The 22,598-nt window shown below is 45.1% G+C and overlaps 1 protein-coding gene across 1 annotated transcript; it reads right to left on the bottom strand.

Moving 5' to 3' along the window:
* Positions 1-6,211: 6,211 nt before the first annotated feature.
* C14H8orf76 (chromosome 14 C8orf76 homolog) lies at positions 6,212-21,402 on the bottom strand. Its single transcript, NM_001205614.2, has 6 exons — positions 20,879-21,402; positions 17,739-17,834; positions 16,885-17,028; positions 12,394-12,842; positions 10,329-10,461; positions 6,212-6,532 (listed from the first exon to the last, which is right to left on the bottom strand). Exons 1-6 carry the CDS (start codon positions 20,993-20,995, stop codon positions 6,335-6,337), a joined length of 1,137 nt encoding a protein of 378 aa, NP_001192543.1. The 5' UTR covers positions 20,996-21,402; the 3' UTR covers positions 6,212-6,334.
* Between the last annotated feature and the right edge of the window lie 1,196 nt (positions 21,403-22,598).

Below are 22,598 nucleotides of genomic sequence, written 5' to 3'. Positions count from 1 at the left end.
GTGATCTCTGGTTGAGGAACTAAAATCCCACAAGCTGTATGACACAACCAGAAAAATAAACCAATAAAAAAAAAAAAAAAAGGAACACGCAGCCTTCCTTGGTGTTCCAGGGGTGAAGAAGCTGTCTGCCGATGCAATGCACGGGACACAGGTTTGATCCCTGGTCTAGGAAGATTCCATATGCCGCAAGGCAACAACTACTGAGCCTGTATGCCGTGGAGCCGGGCTCCACAACAAGAGTAACCACCACAGTGAGAAACCTGCGCGCAGCAACAAAGACCAAGTGCAGCCAAAAATAAATTTAGGGAAGAACACGAGGGAATGAAAGAAACTGTATGATGGTCATGTTCATGTTGGGGGACAGAGTGGAAATGCGGTCCCCAAACCAGGGATCATATTACCCACCTGTAGGGTTATTAGCCAGGACTGACTGGGGTGTTGATTGGAATGATCACCCCTGCCCCTCAGGCCTCCTCCTTCTGGAAATGATCTGTGGTGTTCATTTGGTTCTCACTATATACTGATCTTTTACCTCCCTATTTGTCCTGTTAGAGGTCAGGGTATCTTTACAAGCCTCCCTGGGATGGTCCCGGACGCAACGGATGCTGACTGGTCAAGGAAATTCGGCGATCCTGAGAGGGCTGAACGTTCAGAAACCCTAGGACAACTGTCACTGCCCCTCACCTTGACCCCAGCTCCCTGCGTCCACTATGCTGGCCCTGCTGGCCTGGCCCAGAAATGCCAGAGTCACATCTTCCCGCGCTATATTTTCTGGACTAAGTCCAAGAAGCTGTTGGACACGGAGAGACTGTCACTCACTTTCTCAGCTTCCTCCTGAAGAGCGTGTGTGTGCCAGAAAAACTGTCATCGGAGAATGTAAATATTGCAGGCATGTGCACTGGTATAAATGGCCTCCTTTTCCTGGTTGTTCACTGTCTTCCCACTGAGACACACAAGCTGCCTCCCCAGGCACAATCAGATCACACCCAGACGCGCCATCTTTCACGCCTCTACAGGGTGCGGTGAGCTAGGGTGTCCTCACAAGAGTGCTCCAAGCTGAGTGCACAGAGAAGCCCCAGAGGGGGCGGCTGCAGTGTGAGGCTTCAGCGTATGCACAAGGCCAGGGGTGAGCGCAGCCTGGAATTCAGTGCTCTCAGCATGTTTGCCAAGCCCGCCTTCTTCCACGGCCCACTCCCCGCGCCAGGCAAATTCACACAGACACTTTCTAGGCTGGTGGGCTGGTGCAAGCATCTGGTTTTTTCTACATGTAATGGGAAGCCTTTCAGGGTAACCAACTCTGCAACAGTGTGGACTCCACAGGGCACTGGGACATCTCAGTGTCTTGAGCACCTCCACCCTCCACGTCAGTGCTCATATCTCCTAGACCCAGAAAACACATACTGTACGAATCACAAAGATTGTTTAACACGTGGAAAGTAAGGCCAGATCTGTCCATTTTAAGCACAACCCTAAACCAGCCATTCTCCGACTCAGAGATCTTCCATAGCTCAGTAATCCCCACAACAAGTCAAGCTCCCTATCAGGACCTTATGATTATCCATAATCAGACACCGATTAACCCACCCAGCCTCATCTCTTCCACATCCCAACGCACCCACTAACCTGGACGACCAGGCTTCACGTTCTCTCATCCCTCTACTGAGAAACCATGCAGGCCTGGTACAAACCACCCCCTCACCAGGCCCAACTCAGATATGACCTCCTTCATGAAACTTGATACCCTGCCCTCTGCACCGTCCACTGCTCCTTCCAGACCCTTATTTGTAACTTATATGGATGTCCTGTTATGTCTACTGGAAATGGAAGCTCTTTGAAAGAGATGGAAGCATCTTATCTTTGATATCTCTAACAATGATGCTCTATCAAGGTTTTATAAAGGAGTGTCACTTAGAAATAGCATTCTGAGATACAACGTCTTATTCTAAAGCCAAGATTGAAAGGACCCGAGTGGTCCATACCAGGATTTGTTGGTTGCCTGCGTGCTCCGTTGTGTCAGACTCTCAGTGACCCCCATGGACTTGGGCCCGCCAAGCACCTCTATCTACGGGATTCCTCAGGCAAGAAAACTGGAGCGGGTTGCCATTTCCTTCTCCGGGGGATCTTCCCAACCCAGGGATCGAACTCATGTCTCATCAAAGCTTTCAGTGACCAAGTCACCCTGTGCCAAGGAGAAAGGATGCAAAAGACAGTGAGCCCCAAGCAGACAAGGGCCTGTCCTGCTTGTCTGACCTCGTTAGCAAAGTCGCCTGGTAGACGCACTTTGATCAGGACAACAGGTCTGGAGCAGCCCCAGGCTGTCCCTTTTCAGAACCCTTGTTTCTGGAGCTTTGGATTCTTTCGTATAATCCTCTCTGGTTTTTGTTTGTTTGTTTTTATATGAAGACCTTGGAAAGTAGTGTATAAACTACTTTTATAGACAATTTCAAAAGTACTAAAGAGCTGCTATTTAAAATGATTGCTTTTGTAAATAGCGGCCTTGGATTTGTTCCATAGATTTCTACCCCAGCTCTTCCTAAAATGAAAGACGTCTTTGTGGGAATGTGGTACCCCACAGGTAGGCGGGGTACCTGCAATGCTGGCAGTGGAGCTCTGGGGGAATGGGCTGTTGGCTCCCCAGGCTTCAGGCTGTCTCTGCCAGGGCCTGGGGCGCAGGAAGGCAGCACTGGGCAGAAAGTCAAGGCGTGTCCGGGAAGCTGAGCTCCACCATGAAGCAGCAAACCAGAGACAGTCCCGGAGCCTATGCTTTGCAAGGAGGATTCACACAATGACTATTCAGTGTCAATTCCATTAGATGGTTAGATAGCATTACCAACTCAGTGGACATGAACTTGAGCAAACTCTGGGAGACAGTGAAGGACAGGGAAGCCTGGCATGCTGTCGTCTATGGGGTCACAAAGAGTTGGACATGACTCGGTGACTGAACAACAAGTACGTTTGGGGAATAAAGAAAAAGTGGTCACTCTGACATTTAAAGGGGGAACCTAAGCAAGTGGACTCAGGACCATCTTGTCTGAGAGTGACCTTTGAGCTGGGATCTGTAGGAAAGGCAAGTGTATGGCAGGGTTGGAGGCTTGCAGATGGAGTGTTCCGACTAGGGGGAACTGGATGGGCTTAGGGCTTGGGTGGGAGGCCACTTGTGGATTTCATAGACACAAGAAAAAATCAGAGTGAGCTGGGGTGATGTGGGCCGGGGCCAGACCACATAGGGCCTCTGGATTTGGGAAATGACTGAAGGATTCTGAGAGCAGTATTTTTACTAGATCCCTTTGGCTACAGTATAAGATTGCAGGGGTGTTGGAGTATAAAAGACAAAGGACTCTCACCAGCTCAAGTTTTGGGCATGTGCCCCCCTCCCGCCCACCTTGGGAGCAAACACTGAAGACAGGCCTTTTGAGAGTCACGAGAGGAAGAACTTCCCTGGGTCCCCAACCCAGCCAGGGGTGCACACAGACACCTCAGTGCTTCGCGTCTGCTCACCTTCTGAGTGACTCACTCACTAACAAGAAGGTGGGGGTAGAACACAGGCCTGAGATTTCTCTTTAGCATAATCATTGCTCAATTAATTACCTTCACCATTTGTGCTGGAAATAATCAAGATGACTTGTGTGTGATGACACCCAGTCTTCCTGGGTGCCCTTTCCTGCCCTGCATTATAGCTGGAGCATCGGGGTACAGGAGCCTGGATTCTCACGTGTATGGACACGCCGCTGCCAGGGAAGGGAGGTGGGGCGGGAGTGAGGGTGTGGGCGTGGGCAGACCACTCAGCTGTCCGGGACTGTGTCAACAGTGGGCCTGGGAGGACAGCCAGAGGGCTGCAAGCTACAGTCTGGGCAAAGTCAGAAGGGGACCAGGATGAGACAGGAAGCCCAGAGAAGCGAGGGCAGAAAAGGGCATTTCCAGGCCCCATATGAGCAGGAGGAAGGAGTTTTAGCTACAGAGACAGAAATGGACTGCGTTTCCAAGCAGATTGCCTCAACACTGTCAGAACTTTGGAGTATTAACCTTTTGTGCAAACAAAGCAAGATGCTGGCCAATTAATTCAGTGATTCTCTTCCACAAACATTTGGCGAGAGGCCAGGTGTTCTGCCCTGGGGATACAAATATGAACAAGACAGTCTGAGTCCACAATTTTACAAAGCTTAAGTGTCTCATGGAAAACAGGCAATGACAAGACAGCATCATAAGGGCCAAAACAGGGGCAAAAGAGCAGGGAAGGAGCATAGTGTGAAACTGACCACCTGGGAATCAAGACTTCTGGAAGCTGAAACGAGGTGCAGACCTGTGAGCCCAACACAAACTAGCCACACGAAGGGGCGGGGGGTTCCGGGCCAAGTCGCCAGCTTGTAAGACTCAACAGTGACAAACAGGGCACATTCGAAGTTGGACAGTGGGGACACATGAGAAGCCCCTGGGAGCTGTGTCATGAAGGGCTTGGCAACTACTTTCCCTTTGGGTTCTATCCTGCAGGCCACCCACAACTAGGCCATAAACTCCACAGTAACCAGTGTCTCCATGGCAACTACATAGTGGCTGTGCGATACAGGACCTCAGTAAGTGGTTGTTGATGACTCAAGGGAGGGGTAGAGGGATACTGGGGAGGAGTTTTGGCGGCGGGGGTGGGGGGGTCATTCTTTTTAATGGTTTCTAAAAATTGAAATGTCTGTTAATTATACAAAGTCTTTTGTTTCACATTAGAGATTAAATGACTAAACCTGCAGTTGCTAGTCATGTTCTCAGTCACTCATAGTAAGAGTTTCACAAAACCAGACCTTTGTCTGTTTTGGGAAGGGGCCTGGGAAAGAAATGAACAGTGAAGTGGATGGGAGATACTGATGACTTTACCGTTTTGCCCAGGGCTGGAATTCTCTTCCTTCTGCTGAGAAAAATAAAATCAAAAGCTGTGGGGAGCAATATCTGATGAAGTTTTGGTCTATTATTAAAATTTATTTCTCATAAGGGAGCTCTTCCATCCCAGAGAATTCAAGCAAGCCTTTTCTATTTGAAGATGATGTTACGGACCAAGTATAATGTGTGTGGCTGAACAGAGCCACATGGGTCTCATGTTTTAATACAGCCTGTGAGCAAGGCACTTCATTCCAGACTATCTTCTCAGAGATGCATAAAAAGCAAACCACCTTAAAAAAGACCTGTCCTACCTTGGAGCACAGGGAAGGCCTGCTTCCTGCTTGTTATAAAGGAGCTGATTCTCTTGAGCTCAGGGTTCCGCTAATACACCTCACTGCTTATATACTCATTCGTCTGGGCCCATATTTGTCACCTGCCTTGGGACTTGGAGGCAAAGGAATGGACACAAATAGGCTGAAGCTTATCCTGAGTCCCTCGGACTGCGAGGAAATCAACCCTGAATATTCATTGGAAGGACTGATGCTGAAGCTCCAATACTTTGGCCACCTGATGCGAAGAACCGACTCATTGGAAAGACCCTGATGCTGGGAAAGAATGAAGGCAGGAGGAGAAGGGGACGACAGAGGATGAGATGGCTGGATGATATCATCGACTCAATGGACATAAGTTTGAGCAAACTCTGGGGGATGGTGATGGACTGGGAAGCATGGTGTGCTGCAATCCATGGGGTCACAGAGTTGGACACAACTGAGCAACGAACAACAGCAATCAATCCTGTTCCCTGGGCCACGAGTAATCGAGTCTTCTGTAGCCTCCATGACATTGGCAGGTTTATGCACAGGCTCAGAGCTGTGGTAAATCTCAGCCTTCGACACACCCTTCCTAGAAATGGCTTCCTACCACATTTCAGCATTCTTGGTCACTCACGATGAATTTACCAAAACAACATGGATACTTACACTGCTAATACAGTAACTGTTTTTAAAAGATTATAAAATCTAAAAGTATCTTTTATTTAAAAAAATTCATTTAAATTGAAGCATAGCTGATTTATAATGTTGTATTTATTTTTAATTTTGGCCACACCTATGACATGTGGGACCCTAGGTGCCCCATCAGGGACTGAACCTGAACCCCTGCATTGGAAGGCAGAGTCTTAACACCGGACTGCCAGGCAAGTTCCTAAGAGTCCCTTTTAAACACTTTCCCAACAGATATCTTCTAAAGGGGCAGTAGGTGTCACACAAGTGAATGACAGAAATCTAAAAAGAAAACAAAAAATCAAGAAACTGAATACAGTAGAAATTATCTGGGAGAGAAGCCATTTTTATAAAACATAGATGACTTTTTAATTCAGTATATTCCATTAGCAGAGGATTCTGTCTGAAGTAAACCAGAACACTTAATACAGTACAAGATGTTTTTTGTTTTGTTTTTATAGGGACCACTAAGGCAAGATCTGTATCTCTGTGTGGAACTGATTTTCAAAGGGACAGAAGTGGTCTTTGATCTTTCTGAACCACTTGTCTTCAAACTCTTTCGAAGACCCGATCACCAAGGCAGTCAGGGCCGCAGGGCCAACACACTTGACCTCTGTGTGAACCTCATCTCTGATTTTTTCTGGGACGATATCTTCGCCCATAACCTGCAATAGGAGGGGGGAAGAAAGATAAAACTCTTTCCCAATAACAGGTGCAGCAGACACGGAATGGAAGACCGTGCTAGTCATCAAATGCAAAGGATTTCACACAAAAGCAGAACTTCTTCAGCAGCCAGGGGACAACTCTGACAATTCAACATACTGAAAAGATGTTTATGAAGTAGTGATCCAAGACCACCTGCGTGAATATCCTACTGCTACTCTATTTCCCTGAGTGAACATGTCAGGGAGGCACAAACGTGGCAGGACTACCACTCAGGTCACAGGGAGTGCCGAGTCGACCTTCGTATATCACAGAGCATCTTTGGAGGGCAAGAACGCAACCGTGAGGGGTTCTCCTCCTTGTAAAGGACAGAAGAGCAGGCTTGGGAGGAACATAATGCTACTGTGCAGAGAGCACAGACCTTCTTATGAAGTTCTCCAGAGACGCCAAAGGCAGCAAACAGCTGAGCATCGAGCAGGTGAGTCTGCTCTTTCCTGACCCAGAGAGACTCCAACCCTCCAGGATGGTCACCACAGCAACCCCAGAGACCTGTGAGCGGGCCAGCTCTCTGAAGGTGCAACACTGCCCCCTACTGGTGAGAACCAGGTCCAGATTCTGTGTGAGCTTCTCTTCGACAAGACACCCACAAAGCTGCGTTTGCAGGAAGCTTGGATCTGAACCTACTATGTGATGGGACCACTTTTGGTAAGGACAGTGAACAATTCCCACCCCAAACATTTCCCACCAATCATCATGAAAAGTCAGGGAGCCAGCTGGCAGGGATGTGGTAGAGGGAACTGGTCACTTGGATTTGGACTAGATGATCTCTAGGTTTCCTACAAACCCTGAGGTCCTCTGTGTTCGTGAATACTCAAATCATAGTGGATTAGAAACCCACTCAAAGAACAGGTTCCACTGGCTTTAAATCTTCAAAGACTACTTACTGTTTGAGGCAAAGGCTGACAGCATGAGTAGCAACTGTCAGGATTTATTAAAGCATGGTAATTTCATCAACTGGAAGACAATTTCTGTTTTTCTATCCTGACATTTCTAAAAACCAAGTTGTATCTTATAACCACTGCTGTGTCATAGTATAAAAAGCATCTTACTTTTCTTTTAGTGGCACATCAATTAATGATGTGTCTTAACAACTGACGACTGCTTGGACTCAATGAAATGTAGAATTTTAAAATCTGAGATATAACACCAAAAGTGTATTTTTTTAATTAAAAAAAAATAGAATCTAATGATAACAATATTCAAACAATGCAATATTTCAAAAAGAGAGCTCAGCAGGTGCATAATTCACAGACAGAGAACTATTATCCATCACACATGGTGAAGAACATGAAGATGTTTAAGACATCTCCTAAGGATGCCTTACCGGGCTTCCTAGGTGGCTCAGTGGTAAAGAATCTGTCTGCCAAGCAGGAGACACGGGTTTGATTCCCGGGTTGGGAAGATCCCCTGGAGAAGGAAATGGCAACCCACTCCAGTATTCTTGCCTGGGAAATCCCATAGACCAAAGAGCCTGGCGGGCTACAGTCCATGGGATCGCAAGAGGTGGATAACAACAACAAAGGCTGTCTTACAAGGAACTTAAAATCTAGCTGAAAAGATAAGACACTCTTATATTTTCAGGGGCCCAAAGAGCTACCTAATTCAGCAATCACTCTATTAAGCTCAGAGGGAGAAAATGCCACAGACCAGGACGTTCAGTAAAAGGTTCCTGGAGGATGTGTGACCCAGGCTGGGTCTCTGAGGGTGAGAATAGGAAGTAGATGGAGATGGGAAAACCCATGACAGGTATGTTAGACATGGGAGATTAGTCCAGTGGAAGCAAAAGGTTTGTGGAAGGAATGACCAGGCCCTAAGTCTGAGATTACTCTCAGGAAGGCCTCAGACACCATATCAAGGTACCAGAACTAGACCCGACCTCTAAGGTAATGGTGACACATTGAATTTTAGTTTTTAAAGCAAGCAGGTAACATGGTCAAAGCCATGTTTTAAGATGAGCCCAGCAGCACAGGTGAAGACAGATCTGCAGGGAGAGAGAGAGGAGCCAAGGCAGGAGGTCACTATGAGAGTCAGATGTGAGGCAACGGAACTAGGGTGTTGGCCGTGGGCCCTGCAGGAGGTGAGACTGGAGAGGAGAGGCCATGGCGAGGGACGGTCAGGTCTGGGTGAAAGGAGAAAGACAGGTAGGATCGATGAAACAAACTAAGTCTAGAACAAAGACACGGCTCTCTCTAGCTCCCCTCTGCTTCCCCTCAGCGGGTACTTACTGATGGCCAAGTCTACACTGGGCGCTGACCAGAGACTGACTAAAGGTGGTTTTGCCAAGTAGCCTCATTTTACATTTGTACTCGAAGTCACAGCAGATCAATAATCAACTTGGATTAATGACTCCTAAGTTACTGATCTGAGATGGGAGGCAAGTGTTCCAAAGATGGGACCAGAGACACAGACTGGAGGGTCCATTACCCCAGGGGTGACAACAGGAACTACAAGCATGGTTATGATTTGTGTGGGAGAAAGAGACGGAACAGAGAGCCCGAGTGAAAGCTCAGGGAATGTCACTACTTAAGACATGGGAAACCAGCAGAGTCCCAAACAGCAGGGGAAGAAATAAAGGAGAAAAGAGATGAGTATTTTTAGCAGTTCAGCTGCTCAGAAGCAAGGAAGAGGGAACTAAACGTGAGTGGTCAATGGCGCTGAATGCTATGAAAGATGGGAAGCAGAGAGGAAGGGAAAGCAGCCGTGAACTCGGGAGAGATGGTCTATCTGTATGTCTGAGAGTTCAAGGGAATGAGCCCACGGAAGGGGAAGGCAGAAAAAAGGCTCAAAGAGAACAGACGGGAGTGATGACCCCAGAAGAGGGAAAAGGGGTCCAGGTGACAGCTTAGCCTGCAGGAAGAAGACAGGATAGATAGACCATCAGCAGTTCTTGAAAGAATGATGTTAGAAGGTATATGGATAAAGAGCTATTCTCCTGGGAAAAGTGCTTGAGCTGTCAAGTTTCAATTACATATTAAAAGGAATTAGCATGAATAACATAAACTTATAGATAATCTCCAAACACCATGTTAAGAAATTTCAAGACCTTTTTTTTTTTTTTTTTTTTTACATTTTTGACCACAAAGCAAGACATACAGGATCTTAAGTTTCCCCAGCAGGGATCAAATCCAGGTCCCCTACAGTGTGGAAGCCTGGAGTCTTAACCACTGGACCATCACAGAAAGCCTTATCAATTAGCATATTTTTTAAAAAGCTAATACCAGTTAAACAAAATTGACATTTGAGTTTCTAAGCAACTGTCAAAGTAATAACAGGGTGGAGCAGAAAGAAAATGGACTTGAAGCTGGAGGGGTTCCCATTTACTTCTGCCACTTAAAATCTGACCTTAGGCAAGTCACAGCCTTTGTGAGCCTCACCCCAGTTCTGTCCTCCCACAGGCTGTTATGAGGACAAATGGGGGGAAAGACAGACAAAAGAGCTGCCCAGATGTCAACATTCATTCATTCAGCACTCACGAAACAATTATGGGGCCTTTCTGATGTTCAAGTAGGGAGGTGCTAACAAGCACCGACAAGTAAATGAACTTGCTGCAGGACAGAGAGGAGGAAGAGGCCACTTTCAGCAGTTAAGTGATCAAAAGGTACGGGAAGAAGGGAGACAGAAGTCCTCTAGAAGATGCAATTTAGCCCTGTGTTTTTTTGGTTTTTTCTTAATGGTCTCGGAGCCAGGAAAAATATCTGTGATGCTTCATTTCACATAAACCCTGGGGGACACACTCACCTCTGCTATCAACAGCAAAGTGTCTTCTTTGAAGCTGAACCTTTTCATTTTATCTTCAATTTCCTGCTGAGTCTTTAAGTTCCTCTCCAAAGCAAACGATGTTTGCTGACATTGGGCAAGCTGAAGCAAAAGCCTGAAAAACAGCAGGTCCCAGTCTGGAGGCACCCGAGAAGGACAAAGACCCGTTCATACACAGCACTGGCACTGGGCTGGAAGCGAGTCCTCTAGGCTAAGGAGAAGGTCCTCACCTTCATCTGAATCCCTAAAGCTCTTTACTCTCAACGAATTGCACATCATTACACTGGAGAACCATCTTTTCTAAAATTCATAGACCAAGCTTCCAAAGGAACCTTCAGAGAGCAAGACCTCGAAAGGGCTTCCTGTAGAAGTCAGGCGACTGAAAGCACAAACGATTTCAAGTGAAGAGAACAAGGCTCCCCATCAGAGGCTCCTCCCCAGAAGTGCCAGGAGGAGTTCCTTTGAAGTCGGTGCTCTGTGACCCTTCGGTCTTCCTGAAGCCACAGCAACCCGATCTCAAGGACTAAGGAGGTTCTCCAGCATGCTTCAATTACTTGAAGCAGGACCAAACCTTCAGTGACCCTCTGATAACCACTTTACAATCAGCTCACCCCTGACCTCCCCATCATGGCCGTGCCCTGGTCCCCTCTCTTCTTCTTCCTGCTCTCCTCTCACAGCTCTTTCTCTTCACTGTTTTCTAAAACACTGAGTGTGCAGATTGTTCCAATTTCCCTCTGGCCTCACTGCTATACCCAGAAGCAGCGCTCTCCTGTTCACTCATTTCCTGCCTTCAGAAATGCACATACTACTCCAGGTACTGAGGGATACTGGTGAGCAAAACAGACAGGTTTCTGCCTCAAGGAGCAGAAGGAGGATGATCACAGGTAATAAGCTAGTCTCAGGCAGTGATGAAGGCCATGAAACAAACACTTGACACAGGATGGAGGAAGCGTCTACCTCAGACAGGGCTGTGACGGAAGAATTTTCTGAGCCACCATTCACGCTAAGGTTCAGATGGTGAGGAAGCAGCCACAGGAACATTTGGGAGAAGGGGCTTAGCCAAGGGAAGGGGGCCCGGCTACAAGAACTAGCTTCAAGTGTTTGAAAATCAGGAGGATCTCTGTGACCGAAACACAGCCAGGAAGAAAACAAACTAGAGTGAAAGAGAAGGGCAGGGCCAACTCATGTTAAGTCCTCGCGGAGCATGGAAGGAAGCATGGAATTTATGTCAGTCCAACGGGAAGCTGCTGGAGTTTTAGAGAAGAACACACGACCTGACTGGCCTTCACTCTGACTGTTCACAGCATCTACTGGCCTCGGAGACATTCACACACATGACCCCTTTGGGTCCTTGCTTTCTTTCTCGTGCTCTTGAAATTACTGGACAATACTGCTTACCCTTGGCTCCCTCCATTTCATGTCCATTTACCCCTCCATCCTCTGCCATCTGCCTGTCACCACCGTGACTGAAACTGCTTTCTCAAGAGGCCACACATGAGCTCTTGCCTTCAAAGCCATTTCTCACTCCATATAATCGCTGATCCTTCCTGGAGCTCCTCTAGCTCTACCTCCCACTTCCTCACGGAAGGCTCCAGCTGGACTCGATTGGTTCTGCTCTCCCGCTGCTGTCCTGTCTCAGGGGAGGCACCACCATCCACCCTCACCCACAAGGCAGATTCTTCAGGGTTGTCTGATTTTCTTCTTTGGTAGCTTTCTGTGGAACCTGAGTGAAAAATCTCTTGTTTAAAATATCGTTTCCTCCTTCGTCAATGTTTTATATATTTAATTCCGCCCCCCTCAATTTTAACATCTGCCAACCGTAATATCTTGACTGATGATATGAGCTGTATTCCTGAGCAAGCACAGTTGTTTTTAAATTTTACATACTAAAAGGGCACATTCAAAGGATCCCGTCAAGACCATGGGAAGAATCTCAAAAACATATATCAGGTGTCTAGCCTAGAATTTTCACAAGCTTAAAATCAGAAAAAATAAAACCTTTATTTCGACCTTAGCACCATGTGTGTTCCATCCACTCTGAGCTTACCTGGTTCGTATAAAAGAGGCACAGGCTTTCATCTGAGTTTCTAGCAACACTGCTGCTCTCTCTTCTGTCATACGGTTTTGAATATTTTTAAGAGCTTTCTCATTCCTTTGCTTGTTACCACTGCTTACTTCCACAGAGCCCTCAGGCAAAGTTTCAGGGAAACACAAAAGACAGTCTTTTCCTGAGTGGGGAAAGGAGGATTTGATAGCCGTGTCACTTGAGGTGAAACTGTTCTCTTTCTGAGATGACGCAAGCGATGCTGACAGCACCGGCCCCAGGTTCAGGTAAGCCTCTCCCAATCTGCCCCAGTTCCAAGGATTAAAGGGATGCAAAGAAATCAGTTTCTGTAGGCAGAAAATGGTTTTCTCCAAGTTCTGCAAACTGGAACAAATAGTAAACTGGAGGTAGAGTACAGTGGTTAAATGGTCTGTGTTAGTTGCTTTATTTTCCTAAAGAGAAAAAACAAAGGTTAAAATGTTTAAACTACAGGATGTTTCCCATATAAAAATGAAGGTGCCTAAAAATCTAAGTTGTGCATGTCCTAAATCACAAGTATCTTTCATTAGCCACACAAGTAGAGCAAACTAAATGTTTCTCAATAGATCTCATTTTGAAACCATAAACCTAGAGAAATATGTGTGTGTGTTCAGTCGCCTCCGACCCTCTGTGACCCCCGATCCCGTCAGGCTCCTCAATATACACTACCCAACAAAATATTACCAATCATTCCCAAACACCCTAATGTCACAGCAGTAACATAATCCAGATGATAGTGGCTTGGCAAAGCTCAGTACCAAAAACCTCTGTGTCAGTTTTTTTTCAATTGTGCATTATAATCTTAACTGTCAAAAAAAAAAAATCTTAACTGTCTTCAGCCAGACATCTGAAAGAACCAAGCCAACTTTTTTATACTCTGGGCTAATGGTTCCATTTTAATATTCCAGGCTTTCTAAAAATCCAAATGGCAATTTCCTTGAGGATTCAAATGGACTCTATTTCCAAATTCTACTTGGCTTAGACATCTTAAACAGGATGGCCCTGAAGCTCTCAGTGTTTCTTGATGCATCGTAATTGAATCCAAATGCCTTCTCTGGTAACCATTACCAAGACCAGTTATTCTTGGCCAGAGGGGGTTGCTTGGTTTCCTTCTGATCAGAAAATCCTTTTCAAGTCTACTTAACCAGAGGCACCGCCTCTTGCCTAACTTGCCATATGGCAAAATCCCTGTGGGTGAGGGCTTCTTTTTCTACGTCAAAGTCTGCAGAGATTCAGTTGATTTTAAGTCTAAGGAAAATCTGGCCTACTAGTATCTGGATCAAGCTCCTGCACAGAACTGAGTGAGAAATAAGAATAAAACTACCCAGCATGCAGCCGGAAGATACTGGCACGTCAGTGAGTGAAACCTTGGGGAGGACTCTAAATATCCATATGTTGATTGAAAAGAAAGGAAATCAAGCCCCATGTAACCTATTAGGTCATACTGTATCTTCCTATTACTATCTCAGTATTCTTTCTTTCCCCACAGACTATTAAGTTCCAAAAGAGTTTTTGTTCAATGCTGAATTCCCAGTACAGAGCACAGCACCTCAGACATAGCAGATGTCTAATAACTGTTGAGAAATACATCTTCATGTTTCTTATAGTAAGAAAAGCAACATGTATAGACTGTCTACAGGAAATGCAATCTTTCCTCTACAATCAGTCCATACTGCTCTATACTGTTTAAAAACATTTCCAGGGACTTCTCTGGTGCTCTAGTGGATAAGACTTCACCTTCCAATGCAGGAGGTAGAGGTTCAATCCCTGGTCAGGGAGCTAAGATCATACATCCCTTGTGGCGAAAAAAACCAAAACAGAAAACAGAAGTAATACTGTAACAAATTCAATAAAGACTTTTAAATAAATAAATACAAATAAAAACATGTTCACATTGAGAAAGCAAGTGTGTGTTGGGGTCTGTAGCATACAAACCATGATTCTGATGCACCGATTCTGGGTGGCCTAACTAGTGAAGAGAAGGAAATGGCAACCCACTCCAGTCTTTTTGCCTGGAAAATCCCATGAACAGAGGAGCCTGGTGGGCTACAATCCACAGGGTCACAAAGAGTAGGCATGACTGAGCACAACTAATAAAGAAGTCTTTGGAAATTAAATTCCATTTAAATGAGTTGTGTGCTTTTTCCCAGAATATTCCAAGTCCTGTAATGCAATGACAGTGATGATTGCTAACATTTACAGAATGCTAACCGTATGCCAGACACTACTCCACCTGCTTTACTCATGTAATCCCCATGACAATCCTTTAAAATAGACTATCGCTATTCCCATTTTAGAGACGAGGCAACCAAGTCACAACAGAGAAGTTAGGTAAGCTACCTGCCGTCACACAGCTAGTAAGCAGCAGAGCTACAGCAGATCCTGCTAGAAGTCACAGAATAAAGGAACTTCAGAAGAGTTGATGTGTGTTAGTGGGCTTAGGAGTCTCCCATTAGTTTACTAGGTGAGTGATGTAAACACAGGGTATGGACAGGGTTCTCTCTCCTTGGCATCGAACCCAGAACCGGGCACATGGTAGGACTGAAATGTTTGTGAAGTGACAAATGGGGGGAAAAAAGTCATTAACTGTCAAAAAGCAGTTTCCTTACCACAGTTTATCACATGAGCCTACCAGCGACTATAAGATATTTAAATTAAGAAATAAGTTCTGTTACAAATTTTATTCAAAAATCATTAAGAAGAGAGATGAATAAACTTCAGAAGTTGTGAGCATAAAATGTTCATGTCATGCTGGGAGCTCTAGGACTTGCTGTCTGTTTTGTTCAATGCTGACCTATTCCCTACAGAGTATGAGGGGACAGTAACCGCTGGAACAAACCCCAGAAACAAGACAGAGCAAATAAAAAAAAGAAGGTCTATAAGAAGGGAGAAACTTTTAAAATGAAAACAAAACACAGGGTATCAGGAAATGAGAAAACCAGGCAAATAGGCAGGGTTCACTGAGATCATGTGAAGAGATCTCACCCCAAAGCAAGGGGTGAGACCCACGACCCTCTGGTGCCATTTCCTCCCTAATCCTCCTGCCTGTCAGGGTGCCCAGGAGCCCAAGGAGCAGTCCTCCAAGGCCTGACAGAGGAGCTGAAGGGCTTCTGACTGGTCCCTCCTTCTGCCTGGATCTCACACTCCGGATGGCATCTGCTGATTGGCAACACATTTTTCTGAGCCACAGAAACAGTCACTAAGCTAGAAGGAACCAGAGACAGTCCAGCCTTGACATTACTCTAGCTGCCTTCAGGGGTACTCAGGGGAAGACAAAGCACAACAGTGACATCAGGAGATGCGAGGGAGAGATAGGTAATGGTAGAGCCGAGCCGTAATGAAGGACAGGTGACGGATATCTAGAAAAATCAACCAAAAGAACCCAAGTTGCTGCTAATTTGCATACCAGGGAGGCTGAACACTATTAAAACCCACCAAGTTCACTGTGTTCATGCCATGTGCTTCCTTAACAGGGTAATCTTATCTTCTGGTTTTAAGAATTAACCCATAATTAGTAGAGGGGAGAAAAGGAAAGAACAAAACACAGCTGTTTTCCATGTTCTGAAGAACATTACCGCCAAGGTTTCCTCTCATGGCAAGAGGCTGAGGTCCTATGCAATGAAGCCCAGGCAAGTAAATTTAAGGATTTCTCTTAGTTAATAAGATAGAGGAGGACAATTCAATTGCATGCATACTTTAGGCTGACCTCTGGCCAAGATTTGAAGGATTCAAGATCAGTGCCTTGGTGCTTCATTACATCCCTCTAAGGAAGAAAACTGGTCATCTATAAACTAGGATTGGTGGACTCAAACTCACTCCCATACAAAATTTACACAAAAAACCCTGGGATTTTCCAGGCAAGAGTACTGGAGTGGGGTGCCATTGCCTTCTCCACACAAAAAACCTACAGGTGCTTTAATCTGAAAACAAAAACAAGCAGAATCTAGCAGTGCTCTTTTTTATTGCTTAAAAAAATTCTGCAGACTCCATCAAGAATAAAAAGGACTAAGCCTGGCTTAGTATGATATTTATTCAATTTCTGGCAGTCTTTTTTCCTGTTTATAAAAGTAATACATATTCATTGTAGAAACTTCGAAAGATAAAAATCTAAACAACAACGAAACACCTAAAGAAGAAAAAAGATCACTGGTAATTTACTGAGTATTTATTTACTCCTAATAAGAGTAAAACCTTTGCAAGTGAGGTTTTCAGGCAATGAAAAATTTTGAGCATAACATAGGAAAAAATATTACAAGGAAATGATTATGTCTGGAGCTCAAAACTATTCATCATAATAAAGTTCTTCTACCACTGACAATTTCCTTCTGCTTATCCAAACCCACAGATTTTGCTGCCAGCAAGAAGTTGTTTTTTGTTTTGTCTTTTTTTTTTTTTTAAATAAACTATTCAGTCATCCTAGGAAAGCAAATGGAAACGGGCACAGAAACCACTCACCAAGTTTGTGGCAATCTCCAGGGCTTCCTTGTGCCTTCCCAGGTGAACAAGGCATCGAGCCTGGCCTTCCTGGACATCCCTTTTCATGGCAAAATTTGTAGATGGCAGTTTTTCTGAGATACTGGAATACTCCTGCAGTGCTTTCTGGCAAATAATTGTTAAATAAAGGCAAATGAAGGGAGGGGATGAAGAGAAAGGCAGAAAACACAATATGAAAAAAGAATTCAGTCATGGGGGTGATATGTTTCCTAGGCAGTAGATAATGTTATAACTGACCCTGCAATGAACTAAAGGAAGACTTGAGCATTTCAGTCGGTACTAGTTTTCTAAGAGGTAGAGAAGAAATGTCTGGAGAATATAATTAAAACATCCTGGAGCCCAAAAGACCAGGATGTGACTCCCGGTTCTGCCACTAACTTGCTGTAGAATCTTTTCACATGAGCAAAACAACAACAGGATCCTTGTGAAGATGACATGAAGTCAATATAAAAAGCAAGCTGATAGCTAGTTGTTAGTTCTTTCCCCCACTTCTTTTTTAAAACACATTTTGGGGTGCCTTACTCCTGTGGCCCCACGAGGTATCCAAGCTAGAGGCTTCTGCATACTGAGGAGATAAGTAATCTACAAGGATCCAAACAAGCTCGCTATACCGGAGTGACAGGAAACAAAGCATACAGAGCCGTGTGGAGAAGGCCAGAAGCTTAGGATTCTAAGAGTACAAACACATCTCACAAAGGATCAAATTCATCTTCAAGAGCAACACTTATTATAGTACACTGTTATTTAAATATGCTGCAGTGGACAGAACAAGAGAACATTTCAAGCAGCACAATCTTCTATATGTTAAATTCTACCTGATACTCTTGCCGTCTGTAGGCCAGGTCCCCTTTGAATTTCTGGACAGTCAGAGCTTCAACATCATCGCTGCTCCCTGTTTCTTCATAAAACCACTAGAAATTGTGAAAACAGCATATTATAGAGAAGGAGGTTATGCTTTTCCACCCCATGTGCAGGAGTGCTAAGTCACTTCAGTCGTGTCCAACTTTGTGCAACCCCATGGACTACAGTCCTCCAGGCTCCTCTGTCCATGGGATTCTCCAGGCAAGAACATGGGAGTGGGTTGCCATGCCCTCCTCCAGGGGATCGTCCCAACCTAAGGATTGAACCCACATCTCGTGTCTCCTGTATTGGGAGTTGGGTTCTTTACCATTAACACCACCTGGGAAGTCCTTTCCATCCCAGACTCAAGAGCAATTTCCCACATACAACTGATTAAACCTCAGAAAAGACATACTTCTCCAGGATAAGACTCAGGAAAACATCTGATAAAGAAGAATGACAAGTGTTTTGTTTTGTTTTTGCTGTGCTGGGTCTTCATCGCAGCAGGCAGGCTCAGCAGTTGCAGCCGGCAGGCTTGGTTGCCCTGCAGCATGTGGGATCTTAGTTTCCAGACCAGGGCTCGAACTCGCGTCCTTTGCATTGCAAGGCAGATTCTTAACCACTGGATCACCAGAAAAGTCCCAAGAATGACAATTTTAATGGTGACTCAGTTTTTATGAAAATTATCACCAGTAATAAATATACCAATAATATGATACCTCAACTAAACAAGTGTTAAAGTATTTAGTTTCCATAGCACTTCCAATTTGGGGTTTAGGGCCTGGGAACCTACATTTAACTAGCACAGTTTACAGTGGTTCTTTAGACTGAGATATGTTTTCCCGCAGAGAATTTCTTAGGGTGGATGGAACAACTCTTTACAGAGATAACATAGGAAAGAACTGCTATTACAGTGCTATTAGGAAAGTGTAAAAGCAAAAAGTAGAATCTAAGCAAAGACAAGAAACGAAATTAAGGCTGAAAGGAGGCTTCCATGCAATCAAATGCCAACGTATTGTAGGAGAAAAGTTTCAGGAAAAGTCCATCTGGAATATTTTATTCACTTTTCTACTGCTTTAAACCCTACGGATAAAAAGAAAAGTGAAACAGATTTTTTTTTTATTATTGCATTAAGAATGTTAAGATGAGAAAACAGGGATGATGAAAAGCATACCGTGTGCCAGTTTTCCAGCTCCAAAGAAGTATCTCATCCTCTCTTTTACTCACAGTAAAACACAATGTAGTCAAATGAAGTCTGTCCCCAGTTAAATGTTGTTATTAATTCAAAAGTAACTGCATTTGTGATAGTTCCACCATGGTGTCAAACTTTCTCAGTTCTATTTCTAAGAGAGATGCCTGGGTATCACGGCCACCCTGTTATCTTAGTAATATAGTTCCCTCCTTAGCCTGATCCCCCACAGTGGAGAAAGCTAGCAACCACTGCTTTTCTGTCCTCCCTGAAGCAGTGTGTAACCTAATAACAGTCTATATACTGAACTCATAATTTTGCTTTGCACTTTACTACTCCCCAGTTCCCAACTTCTTGAACAACAGCTGCATTACTGCAAACCTCCATCCAATAGTCGAAATTCTACCGGGAAATGATCAGGCAAAATTGGCTTTCAAATGCAAGAACTCAGAAGAGAAAGGCTTCAAATACTCCATTCTGATAAGAAAAGGAGGGAAAAGCTGTGAACAAGGGTGAAAACTAAGACGTGAAGTGCAGATAAGACAAATACGTGGTTCCACACCAAGCAGTAAGGGAAAACAAATCTATCTCACACTCCTAGTTTTACACTTGGGAAAACCAACAGGACTTGAATGAAGCCTGAATTCATTTCTTGAATGAGGCCTGAATGGTAACTCTCTGAATTTATGAGAGTTACCATTTGCCAAATAAATAAATTCTAAAGACAAGTGATTTGGGGGATTTTACTTTATAAGTAAAAGCACATCACACCTGGCAAAGTATTATCTCATTCCACTCTCACAATAACCCTGTGAGCCAACAAACATTATTTTATTTTTTTCTCAAATGATGAGTAAGGAACTGACACTCTGAAAGTTAATTTACTGACTCGTAAAGTCAATGCTGGAATCCAAGTGTCCTATCTCACAACTGTGGCTTTTTAATGTGGTACCACAGGACTTCAAAAGTCCATTTCCCAGTTTTAGTCTACAGATCAAGTAGGTCACTCTGAAAGACTGCACGTGGCAAGGAGAAAATGTAAATGAAATAAAACAAAAATACAATCCAATCCAGGTATTTCAGAGTGCCTGACATCTGTACGTACAGGGGTTTTAAGGAAAAATGAGACAATATATGCCCAGTGCCTGGAATACTATTTGATAAAAAGGAACTATTATTGGTGAGATGAGATTTACAGACTAGAAAAAATCCAAGGTAATACTCTACTTACGCAAAGTATTCAGAGTTCCTACTATGAACAAAAACTGGTAGGCAGTGTGGAGGACATAAGGTGAGGCACGCACCATCCTGTGATCATTCAGCATTCTGGGTCTAAGAGCTTTACGAGATACTGACAACTTCGTTAACAGACAAAAATAATGTGGTTCGAAGCGGGAGTTAGAAAAGACTTTATGGAGGAGGCGGCATTTAAGGTGGACCTTGAGAAATGGAGATAATTGAACGATTTTGACCACCTGAGCGGGGTTAACGTGGGCAAGGGGAACTCAGTGAACAAGAACAGGCCCGGTTCGGAGAGCAGACAACACTGAGGTCTGAAAAGTGGGCGGTGGCTGAATTTCTAGGGGCCCTGACTATACGGCTGCAGAAGCAGCGAGGGTCCATGGTAGCTAATACAGATTACTGAGTAGGGGCGTGAGGCCAGCGAGGCGCGGTGAGACCGGCCGAACGCCAGGTGTGACGTGATGGCCGACTGCGCGGGGATTCCCTCCGGGGCAGAGGATGTCGGACTCAGCAGGTGCGGCTCGTAGGTGGAGGGATGGCAGGGAGGCCCAAGTGAGCTTAGGGCGGCCAGAGGGTCTGGGTTCGGGGGACAGGCTACGCGGGCGTAGGACGTCTGAAGCGCTGTCGGGCCGGGACCACCAGGCCCGGAGGCTGCGGTGAGGCCGACAGGCCCCGCTCTCTCACCTGAGGCTCGCAGCGTTTGGCGCGGTACGACTCGGGTGGTCCAGGCCGCCGCTCCCGCCTCTCCTCGAACACCGAGTCCTCAAACTCGCCGCCGAGCAGCCAGCATCCCGTTTCCATTGCGCGCCCCACACCGGCGCATCGAGGAGGCGGTACCTAGAGCGGAAGGGGCCGGCAAGATCCGGCGCGCGGCATGCTGGGACTTGTAGTCTTAGGGCAGAGGCCAGACCGGGACTTGCCCCATGGTAAGTTTCAAGTTGTTGAGCTGAGATTTTATTTAATTCACAAGGCGAGGACAGAACTTGACTTCTTCGTTTCTGGAGATGGACAGAGCGATCCTTACGTGCACTCATCAAAAAGCACTGGCCTCAGGGTAGCTGTTAAAAACCAGGTTTTCACTGTTGACAGTATTCCTGGCACTGTTCTAAGACTTTTTTTTTTTTTTTTCATTTTACTGTAACTTTTCTAACAACTTTTCAAAGACACAATGATTCTCATTTTTCAAATGAAAAATTGGGGCCTTAGAAAGGTTAAGTAATTTGCTCAGGATCAACTATTATGTGGCTGCTGCTGCTGCTAAGTCGTTTCAGTCGTGTCCAACTCTGTGCGACCCCATAGACGGCCTCCCATCAGGCTCCCCCATCCCTGGGATTCTCCAGGCAAGAACACTGGAGTGGGTTGCCATTTCCTTCTCCAATGCATGAAAGTGAAAGTGAAGTCGCTCAGTCGTGTCCGACTCTCACCGACCCCATGGACTGCAGCCTACCAGGCTCCTCCATCCATGGGATTTTCCAGGCAAGAGTACTGGAGTGGGGTGCCATTGCCTTCTCCAATTATGTGGCTAAAAGCTGGGAAATAAAGAATTGAGTCAATAATGTCTGTGTGTCTTCATGGAAGAGCCACACCAATTATAAAGATTGGGGTATAGTAATTCAGAAAAGCTATGACAAACCTAGACAGTGTATTAAAAAGCAGAGACATTGCCAAGAAAGGTCTGTATAGTCAAAGCTATGATGTTTCCAGTAGTCGTGTATGAATGTGAGAGTTGGACCATAAAGAAGGCTGAGCATCAAAGAACTGATGCTTTTGAATTGGAGAAGACTCTTGAGAGTCCCTTGGACTGCAAGGAGATCAAACCAGTCAATCCTAAAAATCAATCCTAAATATTCACTGGAAGGACTGATGCTGAAGCTGAAACTCCAATACTTTGGTCACCTGATGTGAAGAGCTGACTCATTAGAAAAGACCCTGATGCTGGGTAAAATTGAATGCAGGAGGAGAAGGGGACGACAGAGGATGAGATGGTTAGATGGCGTCATCTACTCAAATGGACCTGAGTTTGAGCAAGCTTCAGGAGATGGTGACGGACAGAGACGCCTGTGTGTTGCAGTCCATGGGGATCGCAAAAAGTCAGATATGACTGAGCGGCTGAACAGTAATACAGTAATTGAAGGGCTTGTAAAACAGGGGACATGGAGATTTATTCTGGGGACTCAATCAGGGAGCATTAATTCTTCCCAGAAAAACACTAGATCCCAGAACTCTAAACACAACATTTACTAGAATTCTTACTCTTTCAAGATGTTCCTTGAGACAAAAATGTACAAATTGTTGACAAAATATGGGGCCAGTATTTCACAGCATAGTATTATGGCACCATATTACATAGCAGGTCATAGACATGGAGGTTTTCTCTTCCAGGGTTCTTTTCTCAACCCAAATT

Source organism: Bos taurus, chromosome 14 (assembly GCF_002263795.3).
Source record: "Bos taurus isolate L1 Dominette 01449 registration number 42190680 breed Hereford chromosome 14, ARS-UCD2.0, whole genome shotgun sequence".
NCBI classification, from domain to species: domain Eukaryota; kingdom Metazoa; phylum Chordata; class Mammalia; order Artiodactyla; family Bovidae; genus Bos; species Bos taurus.
Note: the sequence above shows the minus strand (reverse complement) of the source record. Positions and strands in the feature narration are given on the sequence as shown.

Bases quoted from the DNA above. Each gene is read 5' to 3' on its own strand.
- C14H8orf76 (NM_001205614.2), bottom strand. From the start codon at position 20,995: ATGGAAACGGGATGCTGGCTGCTCGGCGGCGAGTTTGAGGACTCGGTG. The intron at 10,462-12,393 runs GTAAGCTCAGAG...GCTGTTTTTCAG, and splicing joins GCCTCTTTTATACGAACCAG to GCTTTTGCTTCAGCTTGCCC. The intron at 6,533-10,328 runs GTGAGTGTGTCC...CTCCTATTGCAG, and splicing joins CTTTGCTGTTGATAGCAGAG to GTTATGGGCGAAGATATCGT.